At 37.2% G+C, this 16309-nt stretch overlaps 1 protein-coding gene across 2 annotated transcripts in view; it reads left to right on the forward strand.

Annotated features, from left to right (window-relative positions):
• RECQL4 (RecQ like helicase 4) overlaps positions 1–16309 on the forward strand; it is a 913040-nt gene that overhangs the window by 64277 nt on the left and 832454 nt on the right. For both annotated transcript variants that reach the window (XM_044068076.1, XM_044068075.1), the window contains exon 4: positions 940–1073. In XM_044068076.1, coding sequence (XP_043924011.1) covers positions 940–1073 — 134 coding nt within the window. The remainder of the gene's footprint in view (positions 1–939; positions 1074–16309) is intronic.

The raw sequence follows: 16309 nt of genomic DNA on the forward strand, positions 1-16309 counted from the left end.
GTGGTGATAGCTGCAATGAAAGAAGATATGTGATGTATAATGTATCCATCCACCCATCCATCTATCCACAGCCTCTTTTCCCTATTTTTGCACATGGGGTCAGGGTGTCACCTCAGCAGTGAGAATCGTGTAGAAACAAGGTTTACACCACTGGGTGGCTAGCCACACCACAGCTATTCTTCCATACCATACTCTCACCTATGGCTATTTTAGAGTGTCCAGTCCACATACAAATTGTCTTTGGAATGTGGGAGGAAACTGGATCACCTGGAGGAAACCCACGTAAACACAGGGAGGAGATGCAGACTCTGTACAGAAGGTACTCCAGCTGAGAATCGAACTGGGGGACATCTTGCTGTGGTTACAGTGCTATCCGCTGCGCCATTATAATATATGGAAGTAGAAAACTAACATTTTTTTTGTTAATATATGTTTGCCTGTGCGTAAACTGATAATTGTTAAAACACCTTTATTAAATAAAAAAATAAAAACTGGGAAATACAAATGGGAAAGGGAATGTAAGCTAAACTCAACTAAATTTGTAGATTTTTCAGATGCCGTCATAATGAAGACCAGTAAAGTACAGTGGTTGTAAGTTATGCATACGTGAATATTTATTTTAAACCTAAATTGAGGAAGGATTAGCGTAATGGTTAAGGTTTTTGCCTCGTAAGCATGATGTCCAGGGTTTTATTCTGGTCTAGGGTAATTAGCTAGGCTTAACATGGCCTTCAAGGGAGTTACTGTAGTATTCACCTATGAAATACCAAACTATATTGCTGTATTTTGTATTCACCTTATTAAAAGTGTATAAAATGACTAAAGCCTTTGTGTTGATGGTATTTATCAGCATTCGTACTAACAGCACTTTTTAATGGGATAATATAGGAAACCTTATTTATGTATTTGTTTCTTGTTCCTAATCTATATTGCTTTCAGAATTCTATCAGGAATACAGATCTCTGAAAAGGACCAAAGAGAAGGACAATACAGACAGTAAGATCACTGAAAGAACAAGTGCTTGTAAGGAAAAAGCTGGAGAACAACCAGAAATGGAGACACTGAATAAAGAGGTATGGCACTGTGTGGGAATTTAATACTTTGTGAAGGGTGATCACATTTATGCTGTATTATTAGCCTCTTTTTATTGTTTACAAATAGGTATGGGAAGTCTCTTTTATACTTTGAAAAGGTGAGTCGAGTAAAAGTTTGTCTGTATGGGAATCCTTTCTTTTCACTTTGCAGAGAAGCAAACACTTTGGCGATATTTACCATGGTTTAGAATTGTATACCACATATTACTGCTCCCAGGTACATCTAGCATATGATTAAAATTGTTAACTTAAAAGTGATAATGCCACTTTGTTCTTTCCATTATGTAATGTTAGTATGCCTGTAAAAGAGTGGTATGTTATTTTTGAACACATTAAAGCTGCTGTTATTTCTGGCATTAATGCACATTGTAGTTTCTTAAAGTACTTCCTTACAGTGGCACATGGTAAACTAATGGAAAAAATGCATAGTGCCAAAGGTAAGCTGTTTTCCTTCAGGATAAGTGTTGTGGTGTTTTGCATTGGAATTGCTTGTGACATGTTGACTTATGCTGCTATCTGTAGAGTTCCAGCACTGGTTTATTGCTAATGTATTGAAAAGAACCGTTCTAACTTGCTAACCTGCATTAATGGTGTTATTTCAGTTAACATCTATGCAGAGTCTTCTGTTATAGAAAATAATGTATTCTGATTGCATTGTGAATAGAAGATGAAAAAAAAGGACCTTTTTTCTAAATGCATTACCCTAATGCATAATGATTTAGATAATTACTTCACATACTGCCCAATGGAGATGAAGCGGTTTACAACTATGTATAAATTCTGATGCTGCCCCCCCCCCCCCCCCCCATGGTTTACTTTAACTTTTTATTCCCCTTCCCAAGACCTTGCCAGATACAGCTACATTGCTGGTACCAGTTGGTTGAATTGTAGAATAGGTTAGGTGAGAGCTTTACAAGCCCATATGTTCCTTCCCAGAAATCCTGAGTGACTGTCCATTCCCTATTGAGAGTTGTGTGATAAGAACAAGCTGAGTTTCCCCTTTGATACTCTACTGGCATCAGTCAGTCCATTAAATTATAACTATACATTGAAGAAAAGTAAATCCACTTAAAAGGGCAGTTTAGCACTCATCCTTGCTTGGGGTACAGGTAGTATATGATTAGCTACAATTGCCATTGCTGAAGCAGTAAATATTGGTGGAGTGACAAAAGTTTTCCACACTGCATTTATTTAAAAATGGCAACATTTTTAAAGCTGGCTGCTGGTATAGAATAAGGATTCCTAGCTGTAACACTAATGACCTGAGTTATGTAACTTAATCAGAATATTAGAGGAATGGCTGGAAAAGGGTAGAATCACAATTCAGATGGATGACTTTTATTCAGTTGGAGTGATGGGACAATGTGAGATTACTACCTAAAGCAAACCATTGTCTCCTTTTCTATACTGATGTAGGAGGCACAACAGATATTTTAAACCTGTCACTGTGCACCTGTTCTTCGGAGAAATGGCATGTGTATACTGCAAAAATGTTATGATGAAGGGCCTATTTGCAGTTAGCCTACTCACCTTGCAGGACCTATATGTTGTATGATCCTAGTTGCAGCCTCCCTTTGCTATACTTTCTGGGCAGTTTGGCCCCATATGCCCTAATTTTAGGTAGACACCATGAGTATCGCAGTAGTGTGTTAGTAAATACTGGGGTTGTTGGCACTAGTGAAAAACATTGATGTATCCTAAGGTCCTAGTTCTAAAATACATACTGCATTTTTCTTGATACTGTAATATATGTGACATATGGGCAGCACAGTGGTTAGTATTGTAGTCTCTCAGTAATTTGTTGTTGGATGGGATGGCTTCTGCATGTGCTTTGTATGCTTGTTTAGGTTTTGATTGGGTACTGTCTTTTCTTTTCTGCATGCAAATAATGTGCAGAAAGTCAGCTGCCTTTCCCCTAAATTGCTCTTAAATAAGCACTTTCTGTGTGTGTCTGTGTGTCCTGTGATAGAATTTAACACAATTCATGTTAGGAATAGACTTAATCTTCCCCAAGATTCTGAGTTGAAAAAGTGGGGTAATCTGAGAATGAAAGCTCAAAATACAATACATATCTTTTAAAAAAAAAAAAAACATCATTTAAAATCACTAATGTTTAACTGTCAGTGCCTGACTTCCAAGCCAGTGAAACACACACACACACACACACACACACACACACACACACACACACACACACACACACACACACACAAAACCTGCAAATAGTTTTGTGTGTAATGCAGCCAGCATATACATGCATATTTTTATTTCTTTAGTTACAATTTATTGACCAGGTTATTCTCACTAGGCCAGTGTCCTCTCTTCAGGTGGGAGAACTGAGGTGGTATTTACACTGACTAGGGCTGATATGGCTAGCATACCATGGAATTTTTTCTACTCTTTTTCAGTAAGTGCCATGTGATCTTTTACTTCCATCTGAGCTGCCACTTATTCGGGCAGATGAGGCCTCAGCTTAACATCTCATTCAAAAGATGCACACAGACAGACACACACACACACACACACACACACACACACACACACACACTAGTGTATATATGAAGATATCGAATAGTCGAGGCTTCTTTTTCAATATTTTGGGTTTCGATATTCTGTTTTATGCAGAGGGCCAACCCCCCCCCCCCCCCCCGTGCGCACCGCACCCACTCTCATTGCAGCTTACACATACTAATTCTGGTATTGCACATCAGTGAAAAGGGCATATTCCAAGTGTGATATATATATATATATATATATATATATATATATATATATATATATATATGATCGCGGTGGTGGTGCTGCGGTAGCGTTTGTCGCCTCACAGTAAGACGCTGTCCAGTTTGATTCTCAGCTAGAGCTTCTTCTCCGTGGAGACATGCGTGAACGGGTGCACCTTTGTTGAAGGTTGTGCATCAGGGCTGGTAACTTGGCATGTAAAAATCAACTACCAATCATTAGCGGACGGAGTTCGCTGTGGCGACTCTAACCAGGAAAAAAATATATATATATATATATATATATATATATATATATATATATATATATATATATATATATATATATATATGCAAAATACACATACTCTTGTGCGTGTTTTTGCAGGCAAGCACAACCAGCCACATCCCAGTATGATTTAACTGGGGCCAGAAGATGAACCATTAAATAAAAGCATAGATTACAAGTGATAGCTTAACTATTTTCTGCCACCTTATAAAACTTCATGTAGGTAGACAGAAGGTCCAGATTTCCAAGTTGATTAAGTTAATTGCTTAATAAATTTATCTGATTGTCACTAATTTCCAGCTCTGTTACCAGATAAGCTCGCAAATCACAGAGACCACAGGGACCATGCATAGTCTTAGAATAAATAGAGTCCAATGCTGGTATGCAAGAGAAGGAAGTGGAGCCTAGATAGTGATAGTACTGTAGCAACACCAAATCCACTCTAGATACAGTTCTCCATGAAATATGTATGTGCATGTGTGCAGTCCATTCTAGTTTCTCGTCATTCTACAACATGGACTTGTTGACTGCTAATAGTAATTTGGTTAAAAGTGTATTTATAAAAATACCGAATCTTCAGATATAAAATATAATGCCTAACAGCTAGTTTATTGTCCCACAGAATGCATTCAGGCAGAAGACAATGTACAAATGTGTATTATTTTACTTATTCAGGGTAAAACACTGCTCTAAAAAAATTGCATTACTATATGTTATACTGCCTGTATACAGGATAGAATTCATCACTTTTACATTAAATATTCTTCAGTAACACATCATTGCAACTTACCTGATGAGCATTGCTCTATTTTATTTTTTTTAATGAAGACCATTCTTTTTCAGCATTATTAGCCGATGTTGATGCAAGTGATTGCTTCAGCAGTTCATGTGGATTTTCTGATCATGCGGCTATTCCAGCAAATGTCTCGTGGGATAATTCTTTGGATATCTCCCTGGAAGCACATTTCCAAATACTTCAGCACATTTAAACGGCTGAATATAAAAACAGATTTATTGGTGAGTGCTTTCGTGGTGTTGAAACACCACTTCTTCAGACCTACTAAAAACCAAACTGCACTCTACTTAAATACCACTCAATCATTGACACGCACAAACCTTTTCACATGTCATCATTCAACTATATACTAGTTAAACTCATACTACCTAAAAGCAGAGTTATACTCAGTAAGCATGTTGCATTTTTTAGCAGGTTTGTCAGCATTGCTTATACAGGGAGTTTTTGCCTTGATACATTTGTCTTTTTCTGCAGTGCACATTTATGAAATTAGTACAATGCCTTTTTTACATTTTTTTGTATGTTCTTAAAGATGTTGCACATCGGATATGTATTTAATATGATGTGTTTTTATTTTTATTTTGTGTTTATTTTTGTGTCAGTATGTATATGCTTACTGAGTATAACTCTGCTTTTAGGTAGTGTGAGTTTAACTAGCATATAGTTGAATGATGACATGTGAAAAGGTTTGGGCGTGTCAGTGATTGAGTGGTATTTAAGTAGAGTGCAGTTTAGTTTTTATTTGGTCTGAAGAAGTGGTGTTTCAACACCACTAAAGCGCTCACCAATAAATCTACTGTTTTTATATGCAGCCGTTAAGAAGTTCTTTGGATGTGTTTGTGGTGAATATTTTTGGAAATAGTGTCCAGAGACTACATACTACTACCATTACCTTGTTTGTGTTTGGACATTTAAAAGTATCTCTGACAAAACTTTGTCTCGCATAGTAATTTTAAGGCATATTCATCTTAAACAAGTGTCTCTCATTTATTCTCCGCACCTTGCCAGCCTTACTTGGAATGGCACATGACTTTGATATGTCTTTAATGTAATTGTGCTAGTTTCCCACTGGAACTTTGATGAATCCTTCTTCTATTTAAACTAGAAAGAGGTCTAGCATGCTTACTGGAACAGAAAATTTCTACTGGTGGATTTTGTCTGTCACAAGCCTAATTTTGAGTTTCAAGAGCAGAAATGATGGTAATGATATAGAAATCCTTTTAAACTACAACCTGTAAGTAAATGAGCAAGCGGTAGAAGGCTAGCATCTTGCAAGGAAGTACTTCAGCAGTGCTAACTTACTCATTGGTAATGTTCTTTAAGTTCTTCTTTTAATGTTTAGTAAGCTGTATTTTTTTTTTAGGTTAACCTTGGACGGTTCATAGTTTGGACTGGACATAACACTTAGAAACTCCTTTTCTTTTGGAAGCCTTTTTAAATTTCTTGCCAGCATACTGTAGACCATTATACACTGAAAAAGGCTTCCAAAAGAGTTTCTAAATTTCTTGCCAGCATACTGTAGACCATTATCTGTTATAAACACACGTAGAGTATATGTGTTAAGCTTATTGCCTTGTGTAACTTGATTGCTCAAATCCTCTTAGTTTCTCAACTTCATGACTTTTAGAAACTTAATTGCAGATCTGATGTATATTTTCTTGATGATGAGACAGATTATCCCATTCTTGCTCTATGATACTGCAGTACACAGAGCATATTTCTGACTTTCTTGCTCTATTTATACAGACATTCCAAGCAAAAAAAAACCTTGTGTGCTTTTTCTTTATATTTTGCTATGCCCAAGGGAGACTTGTATTTTGCCAGTGTTCTCAGTCATCTGCTTAAAATAATAAGCAATGTATGCAACTTATCTTTTTTTATAAGTATCTAGAAATGGTTTCTTTTCGGGCGGCCATGGTGGTGCAGTGGTTACCATTGCTGCCGTACAGCAAGAGGTTCTCTGGTTCGATCCTCGGCTGGGGTGCCTTCTATGTGGAGTCTGCATGTCCTCCCTGTGGTCACATGGGTTTCCTCCGGGTGCTCTTGTTTCCTCCCACATCCCAAAGACATGCTGTAGGTGGATTGGACACTCTAAATTGGCCCTAGGCGTGAGTGTGTGCATGTGTGTGCCTTCTGTGGAAGGTTGGGCTGGCAACTCAATGCTGTAAAACTCCACTGCCAATCATGAGCGGACAGGTGATTCGCTGTGGCGACCCCTAACTGGGAAAAGCCGAAAGAAGAAGAAATGTTTTTTTTTTCTTTATTCATGGGATTGTTCTCTTTTTGCCAACCTGTCATAGCAACTGCTTTAAACATTTGCATTTAATAGGTTGAGATTATTTTCTGTCATGGATATTTGTCATATAGCTCTGTTAACTTAAGATTATATTTTTGCTGCTGTGCAAAATATAAATTACTGAACATATCTGATGTGTGCATTCTGTTTTCTAGGCCTATAACTCATTCTCAAGTTATATTCCTGTAAATGCAGTTGTTTTCCTTGTAAACTGGACAGTAGCTTGTGCAGCAATGCCTTAAATTTACTTTGTATTTGTTTATGATCTTTTCAGTATAGCACTACTTTTTTTCCCATACATTTACTAATAAAAACATTTCATAGCAGTATACTACAGGTAACTTTTTTTTTTCTGACTAATCATGTTTTTTGTGGCACTCTGTAAAGGTTGTCAATCCAGTGGCAACTAACTTATGCTTTTTGTAGGGTCACTGCTCTAGTTCCTTTCTGACCGATGTATTCTTGTGTTATAACTGACTTGGTCATTTTAAAATACTTTGCTCTGGGTGTTTCTATGGCTGACTGTTTTCAGCATTTCAAAATTTATTTCTTGCTATTCACTCCTTTAGTGTGATGTATCTCATTCCATTAATTTCCTTAATGTTATTGTTAAATTATACAAATCAGGAGTTGGTTGTTCTTTGGTTTGGAGGTCCTTGTACCACAGCTCTGAGTTTCTTCATCTGTTTAAGCCCACCAAAGTCAAAATCAAGTCCACATATTTTACCTAACTCTGATCATATGTTTTTCTGTTCAGTTTGAATTTATACTTTTCCCAGTCTGTCCAGTTAACTGAATAGGCTTTTCATCGTGCTTTTCTCTGGTCACACCCCATGCCGGTATTATCGTCGGAATAAACTCTCCATGGTCCTCTCAGTCATCTGCCAACAGCTCTTTCAAACACTTATTGCTTTTGTTTACTGGGAAAGTCTGACTGAGCTTGTAACCCAATTTACAGAGAAGCCCAGGAATAAAAGCTCCAGTACAGTACAAAACAAACATTAACATCTAACATAGAAACTCTACACTTTTAGCATGGGAAATGGTAGTTTTATACCCTGTATGCATGAGCTTCAGAACAAGAAATAAGTTTAAGTTATATACAGACAGGCATATCTTAAAATGGCAGTTCATTACAGTATTGATACAGTATTCACACATCTTGTAGGTTTTAATTGTATGCAGTTACTCTGTTGTAGGAAGGGATAAAGAGCTTTGTAAGGAGAGCAGTTAGTGGAGGGAAGAATGGTGTAGTCGTACAGAGAGCATTTCCAGTGCCATTAGTTGAGTAGGTGTGTTTTTAGTTGAAGCTTGAAAGACAGTAGTGATGGCTCTTGGCTAACTTTTAGGGGAGATAGAGTTCCAGATTTTGAACACTGGGAGAATATAGGGAGCAACCAGCCAAGCTTGTTAGTTTTGGATATAAGTAGTAGGGCTTTGTCAGAAGAGTACAGGGTCCTAGTTGGGTGGTAAGACAGTATTAAGTTTGTTAGGCACGGACAGTCATTTGGTTTATATATAGGGAGTTGACCTATAGGAGTTGTTGGGGTAGTTTAAGCCGTTAGAGGTGTCTGAGTGCTAATCAGTGGTGTAAACTTTGGGGCAGGTTGGCTACAAGTTTTGTGATGTCTTAACACTGTTCGAGCTTGTTTAGATAAATTGGTTGGATGCTGGTAAATATTGTTGTGGCATAGAGAAGGGTGGGTAGGAGGAGGGTTGCGTGATATGAGATCTAGTGATGTTAGATGGATATTGTTCAACTCTAGAGAGATGCACATTTTTTGGTGAGTTTTTTAACCGTGATCTTTGTGGACATCTGTATTAACTCATAGTAATTTGGTCTGTGTGACAAGTTGTATTTTGATGGTGCTAAAGGAAGTAACGGAGTAAGATAACTTTATTGTAAGATGTGTGGAAGGAGGAGAAGTCATTTTCATTTGGTTTGGTGGGGTTTTGGAGTAGCTGGTTGTAGGTCAGCCAGTTTTCTTCTGAGAAAGATTCTTGAGTCAGCTGTTGTAGGGTCAAGTTTTTTTTTTTTTTTTTTTACAGAGCAGATTATTGAATCCTCTGCATACTGGACTAGGGTATAATTCTTGTTTGTCAGAGCTAGGTCATTAACAAAGATGCTAAACATGATAGGACAAAGTATGGATCCCTGTGGAACTCCAGCCGATATGGGGAAGATGGTTGTGTGTCACCCAGCCATTTCACTGCCTGATGGCGATTTAGCAAGATAACTGGAAAACTTAGGCTAGAGAGTTTTTGTAAGAGTGTAGTGTGGGAGAATGTGTTAACATTTTGAGAAATCGAGAAAGGGGGCTGATACTGGGTTACTTTCATCTGTGTTGATTTGTATTAATGAAGCCAAGTAGAGCTGTGGAGGTATAATGGTGGGGGCAGAAACCATGCTGTAAAGGAGTGAGAAGTGTTTTCTTGGGTAATAAAGTAAAGTAATTGTGACTGAATGCATTTTTCAGGTATTTTGAATAGTTGGGAGAGATTGGCAGTGGGCCTAAAATTAGTGAGCTCAGTTGATTGACAACCTTAATGAATGAGGAGGATGTAGCAATTTTTTTTCCATGGGAGCAGTACATAGGTTTCATAGATAAATTGGTTAATCAGTACAGAGATAGGTAGGCTATGACCTCTGCTCAGAGACTGTTATTGAGCAAAGGGCTCAGCTTTGTATCGGCTAGAAAAACACAAATAACTGATGTTCTTAAAGATTTAAGGCTATTTGCCAGGAAATTGACATTGCGTGTGTTTTTCAATAATGCAAATACTACTCAATCGATTTTTAAAAAACCCAGTGTGTTTGTTCTACCCAGCAATGCTATTTATTGATACCTTTGTGGAGATCTGTGATAAACAGATCAGGGATAGTTTTGGTAGTGAAGATGAACATAAACTCTACCACAATATGTCTAAAGAAGAATATGATGCACTGAAAGAACTGAGAGAATTAGCTTCCATAGAAGTTAGACCCGCTGACAAGGGTGGAGGTATAGTTATTTTAGATAAGGAGCTGTATTACAGACAAATGTATGTTCTTTTAAGTCAAAGTGATACATATGAATGTATATCAGTAGCTACTGTTAAAGCTGTTATGGATAGAATAGCTTTTCTGATCTTCGATCTACTAATAACTGATATGATGTCAGAGCCACTCTTTGAATACTTCTCAGTTGAACATCCAGTGGTACCAATTGTATACGATTTGCCAGAAGTTCATAAATGTCTTTGTACTCCATCCATGCGACCTATAGTCTCTGATAGAGGCTGGGCTACGGAACCGCTATCCATTTTTGTCGAAAAGAACTTGCATCACATATTAGAAGAGTGTGAGACTGTTCTAAGGGACACTAAAACATTTTTAGAGTTATTACAAATGAAATGGATACCTGACTATTCTGAATGTTACTTTCGTACTATGGACATTGTATCCCTGTTCACGGTCATACCGAATCAATGGGGTATTGATAGTATTAGTGAACGATTGCATAGCAAGGGGGTTCAGGGTGATAAAATGTTTGATTTGTAGCCTATTGGACATTATTTTAATTAACAATGTTTTTATGTTCAATGATGAATATTACATTCAAAAGGTTGGTGTGGTGATGGGCTCTGCCTGTGCCAACAGCTACGCCAACCTTTCATTGGTGTAATGGTAAACAGAGTTTATACTCTCTAATATGACCTATGCCAACTCCGTCTTGTGGGATACTAGATTTGTGGATGCTATTTTTTTATTATGGCAAGAAACAGAGGCAAGATTAAGAGAGTTTATCCCCCATCTCAAAATGTCCACTGATTTTCTGAGATTCACATAAATTATAGTTTACAACAAGTGGAATTTTTAGATGCGACTGTTATTAAGCATTCACTCAATACTGTTAAAACTAGTTTGTATAGGAAACCGGTTAGAAAGAATAACCTATTGCACAATACAAGTATGCACCCGATCCAGTGCAAATGTAGTATAATAAAAGGACAGGTGGCCAGGTTGATGAGATTACATAATGATGATGCAGAGCTGAATTCAACGCTAGAGTCCCTTAAACTGGATTTTTATAGAAAGGGGTTATAAAAGTAAAGTATAGACAGGTACATTAAAGAGGCATGGAAAGATAGACATGGTAGGTGTAAACCATACTTTACCAGATGCTACGGCAGATCACTAATGAGAGTAGTAATGATTTGAGAATAACTTTGACATATGCTAGTAATATATAAATATGATCTGCGATGTCCTCAATAAAATCTGGAATATACTCTCTACTTTGGACGGGTTGAAGGAGATTGTAGGAGACAAACCTAAGTTTAGCTTTCAAAATAATAAGACCCTAAAGAAACATCTCTGTTATAAATTTAGTTTAAATAGGACTACTCTTTAGATCAGATAGAGTAGGTACATATACATGCAGGAGTTGTACTGCTTGTGCATATATACAGGTACTAACATTGTACACCCTAAACTAGGCTTCAGAATAGAGCCCTGTCACTATGCTGACTGTAAAACAGTCAATGTAATATATTTGAGTTATTGTGTCAGATGTTTTTCATATTATATGGCATGACTAATCGACATTTCAAAGACAGGATACTTGAACATATGAGGGATATAAGAAATAAAAAGGAAAGTAGTGCCTTGGCTATGCACATCAAGACTGCAGGTAGTGAGCATATGTTTAAGTTTCTGGTGTTGGAAATACTTGCAGTCAGAAAAAGGGGAGGCGATATAAGGAATATTACTGGGGAGGAGATATGAGGAATATTACTGAGACGGCTGAACAAAAATAGATTGTTACTGCGCGCTGATAAAGCGCCTGGTTTGAATAATATGGTCTCCATTAAACCTTTCCTGAAAGCGAGACAGTTGAGAGACTAGTTTTTAGTTTATGTATGCTGTGATGTTTTTAAAAATGTTAAGTATGGCTTTAAATAATTTAATTGTTTTTAATTGAAGTAATTAACGTTAATTGGAATACTATTTAATGTGGTTGTTTTAAGTCATTTTTATCTGTCTGACGAAGAGGTGAACCCTTGAAAGCGCTTACTTAGAATAAATTGGGTATTCTGCTGTGTTACATCCAGTGCTACGGTGTTTTTTCTCATTTTTGTGGGATTGCTTGAATTGAATGTTTGTGAGGGTTGTGTTGTGTGACCAGAATAACTTTGGGATTATAGTGGTTATTACTTTGGATATTTGTGTAGTAGTCTTTTTGTTAGATTTAATTTGATATTTAATTCTGTTTGAGTTCGTAAAATTTTTTGATGGTTAGCATAAGTTTTATTTGTTGCCCAGGTTTTCCAGGCTACATCTCGAAGTTTTTCATAAGATGTTTGGTACTTCTGGTCAGCCAAAGGGCAGGATTTGACGCTTTCTGAGTGGGGCTGGTTTGTTTAGTATGCTTAGGAATATGTTATTTAAGTGAGATGCACATCATCAGGGGGTAAACATTTTTGCATTGACCAGTTGTACTGATTGGGGTGTGAGATGAAAGTGTCCTTTTTGAAATTTGAGAGGTGACATACAATACAAAAAAGTTTTCTTTGCTCATTCACTCCAATGTAGCTCATGAAGTTTGCACTGTAACTTCCAATGAGCGGAGCCTAAGTTTTTTGACCGAATCAAATAATGTCCTCACATTTCAAACAGGTGTTCATATATCTGGAACCATAGGGTTATGAAAGAAATACAAAGGGCAAACCCTTCAGCGTAAACTATTTTTATAGTGGTAGCATTCTTTAGGTTGTAGGTTTTAAACTGAATTTTATAAGTCACAGTAAACACACTATTACGTTTGTGATATTTTGTGAATTAACTTACAATATCTCGGCATTCACTCAAGTTGCATGTATACTGTTAGCACCATTTTATTCATCTAGCTGAGAGCTTTCATATGCGGCTAAGGAGTTGTGTCTGTTACTTGGTGAGATATTCGAAAAATGTGAAAATTATATCTCTATAAATTAGTATAAAAACAACAGTTAATATCTCTGTCTGCCCTAGACAGAGGTCAAATATTAATGAAGTCCAGTTTGCAATTGTGTAAGTTTTTTAAGATGAAATCTTTTAAGACCTTGTCCATAGCATGGTTATGGAATTATTGATGCACGTATGCACATCAATATTTGATGCCTAGAGGTTTTAGTAGGAGTTAACTGCAAATGCACCTGGAGGCGTCAGGTGTAATGAACTATAATGAGTATTCAGTATAAGCAAATATGGGGAGATGATCACTTGTAGCCAGGAAGAGCTCCTGAAGTAGAGATTTTCCTCTGGGTAGAGGAGAGTATCCTTTCTTTGGTGGTTCGTCCATTGTTTTTTATTATAATAGTGAGCGAGACAGGTGGTCAGTTGAGTAAGTCTCTATAGATTTGTTTTAAGATGAGCTCCTAGAGGAGATTGTGAACCAATCGGTATCAGTCACCTAGTATAAATGATTCTTTCAGAATGATAGTGTGAGCTAGCAGAAGATGTCTTCTGTAGTGAAATGATTGTTACTCGGAAGGATATAGGCACCTATAATATACATAGATTTGTGCTGGTTTAGTTTGAGAGTTGTCCAGGATTTCTGCTGGCTGACTAGGATTTCTGCTTTTTTCAAGTTGGGGAGGAGTTAGAGGTAGAGAGGTTGAAGGGTGTTTTTCAACTACTCCATCTTACATGTTTTCTGTCAGCTCTATAGCTATTACAGTCTGGAGATAGTATCTCATTATCATTAGTTTCATTTTTAAGCATGTCAAATGAATGCTGGCACACCATGCGTGAAACTCTGGTATCTTGTTTTAGATATTTTTTTATGTTGATGTGGACAGTAAGTGGAGAAGAGGAACTTGAAGTGTTTTGTAGAAGAGGTGGTGTGGGATGGATATACGGAGCAAGTTTGGCCTTGGTTAGGGTGGATATCTCCACCAAGTTTTAAGGCCTGGGGATTATTGAGAGTATAAGTCAACCATTTTAGTTTAGATTTAGGTTTTGAGAGAGTAGTTTGTGGTGGTAAAGTTTAGATGTGTGTCAATTTGAGAGGGAATAGGGTTGATGTTATATGTCCATGAACTTCTAAGGGAAGGTGGTAGATAGTTTGTGAGGTGGAAGGTGAGGGGATTGAGAGATGAGATAAGGGGCATGAGTGATAGGAGTAGAGGGAGAGCAAGTGCTACTGAGTAGAAAATGTTAGAGTAGTGAGTGGGTCAGTTGGAGTGTTACCTTATGAGAGGGAAAGCTTAGGCGTTGATATGCGTGTTGGGAGATTTTAGGGTATAAGATGTAGTCTAGTGAATTGTGTGCAGGCATATCTGATGTATTTATATGTGATTGAGTGGTGGTGTGGGTGAGATTTTAGGGTTGGGAAAGTATTTAGCTGTATGAATGATTGAGACTTTCTGTATGAATCATTGAGGCTTTCTGTATGTGTAGGAAGGCGTGTTTAGTTTGAGTAGAAGGGGAGATGTGTGTGTGTGTGTGTGTGTGTGTGTGTGTGTGTGTGTGTGTGTGTGTGTGTGTGTGTGTGTGTGTGTGTGTGTGTGTGTGAGTTGTGGTTGAATATAGATGAGGATAAAGGAGTTTGAGAAGGATGATTGGATGGAGACAGACTGGGGAGGAGTTTGGAGGGGTAGAAAGGTAGTTGTAGTTGGGTGGGTGGGAATGGGAGTAGGGTAAGGGAGTGGAGTAAAGAAAAGTGAGCCTGAGAGTAGCAAGTGCGAACAGAGCAGGTTCACCCAGCAGAAAAGAGATAAGAATTAAAAAAAAATCCACTGACTAGCCTCAAGACAGGTAAGTGAAAGACCAGAAGGTAAACCATATGCAAGTAGATTGAAGTGAAGTAGTACTGTGCAGTCTGGTAGTTTGTCAGCATAGCCTGCTTTTATATCCCTTGTAGTAACATTATAGATGGGGTAATTAGGCTATCTAGGGCTGATTTTCTATATCTAGAGGGCTGCAAAAACTTACTTTGCATTTTGTTCTTTTTATGGCATATTTCTTGCTAATGTATTTGGGAGAAATGCTAGCCTTATAATAAAGTTTTTTTTTGTTTTTATTTTGTATTTTTATATTTTTGTATTCTGTTGTATAAGCCTGGGTTGAACTACATGAGACTATATTCTAAGCGTTTCATTGGGCATGCCTTTAGAAGAAGATGGTTACTTTTTACTGGGACAAGTAGTAAAAGAGTGAAGACATTTATTATTATTATTTTATTATTATTGTTATCATTATCATTATTATTGCTGTTCGCTAGCCATCAATTTTAGTTGAGAAATTACATACTCGAGCAAAAAGGTACACTGTCCTGTAAGGTTGGGAGCTTTGCTGCAGCTGCTTGTTAATTATTGGGTCTCAGTGATATTTGTGATGGATAGTTTTGATGACCAATGTTGGTTCTTGCTGTGGAGAAAGTGTCAGGACAGAGTCAAGGAGGTAAGAGTTGAGAGAAAGTGAGAGAGAAGAGGTACACCAGAAGGAGCGAGAACATATTATAAATAATGTACAATGCAGGCAAAAGAAATATAGATTTACTTGAGAGCATGTTATCCTCACAGTCCCACTGAATCAGCTTTGACTAGGTATCCTTGTTATCAAATTTTGTTGTACTGAGTGGAAGTCTGGAATCTATGTCTTCCCATAGGCTTATTAAATGCACATAATTTGGAGAGTTTTGCATCAAGCTTAGTCTTGTGTAATCTCTGACTGTCATTAAGTACAGAATAGTGATTTGCTGAAGTCATAGTGTGGCCACAGTAGTGTTGTGTATAAAATGGATGGTGATTCCCATTTATAGCTTCAGGTCTTGTGGGTCTGCATATACATATTTTTGCTTCACAATGGTAATCCTATTATTCACCTAATCAGTAAACTATATTTGTTTCTTAATTGTGTATGCCCCCACTCTACTCAAGTTTCTTTTAACTTCGCTTGTCAGATCTGCAACTGATAGAATGGCAGGATTTATTTGACTTGATGAACATCTGTTTAGCAACCTAGATCATTATATAAATGTTCATAGTCTGAAAGCAAATCATAATTCTTTATGTACTCATTATTAATTAATTCTGCTGTACCAAGCCACTGATATGTCAAATGACCTAAAGTAAATGGTGCTAGTATTTCAA

The sequence above is a fragment of the Protopterus annectens genome, chromosome 4.part0 (genome assembly GCF_019279795.1).
Source record: "Protopterus annectens isolate FY-2018-M chromosome 4.part0, PAN1.0, whole genome shotgun sequence".
NCBI lineage: Eukaryota > Metazoa > Chordata > Ceratodontiformes > Protopteridae > Protopterus > Protopterus annectens.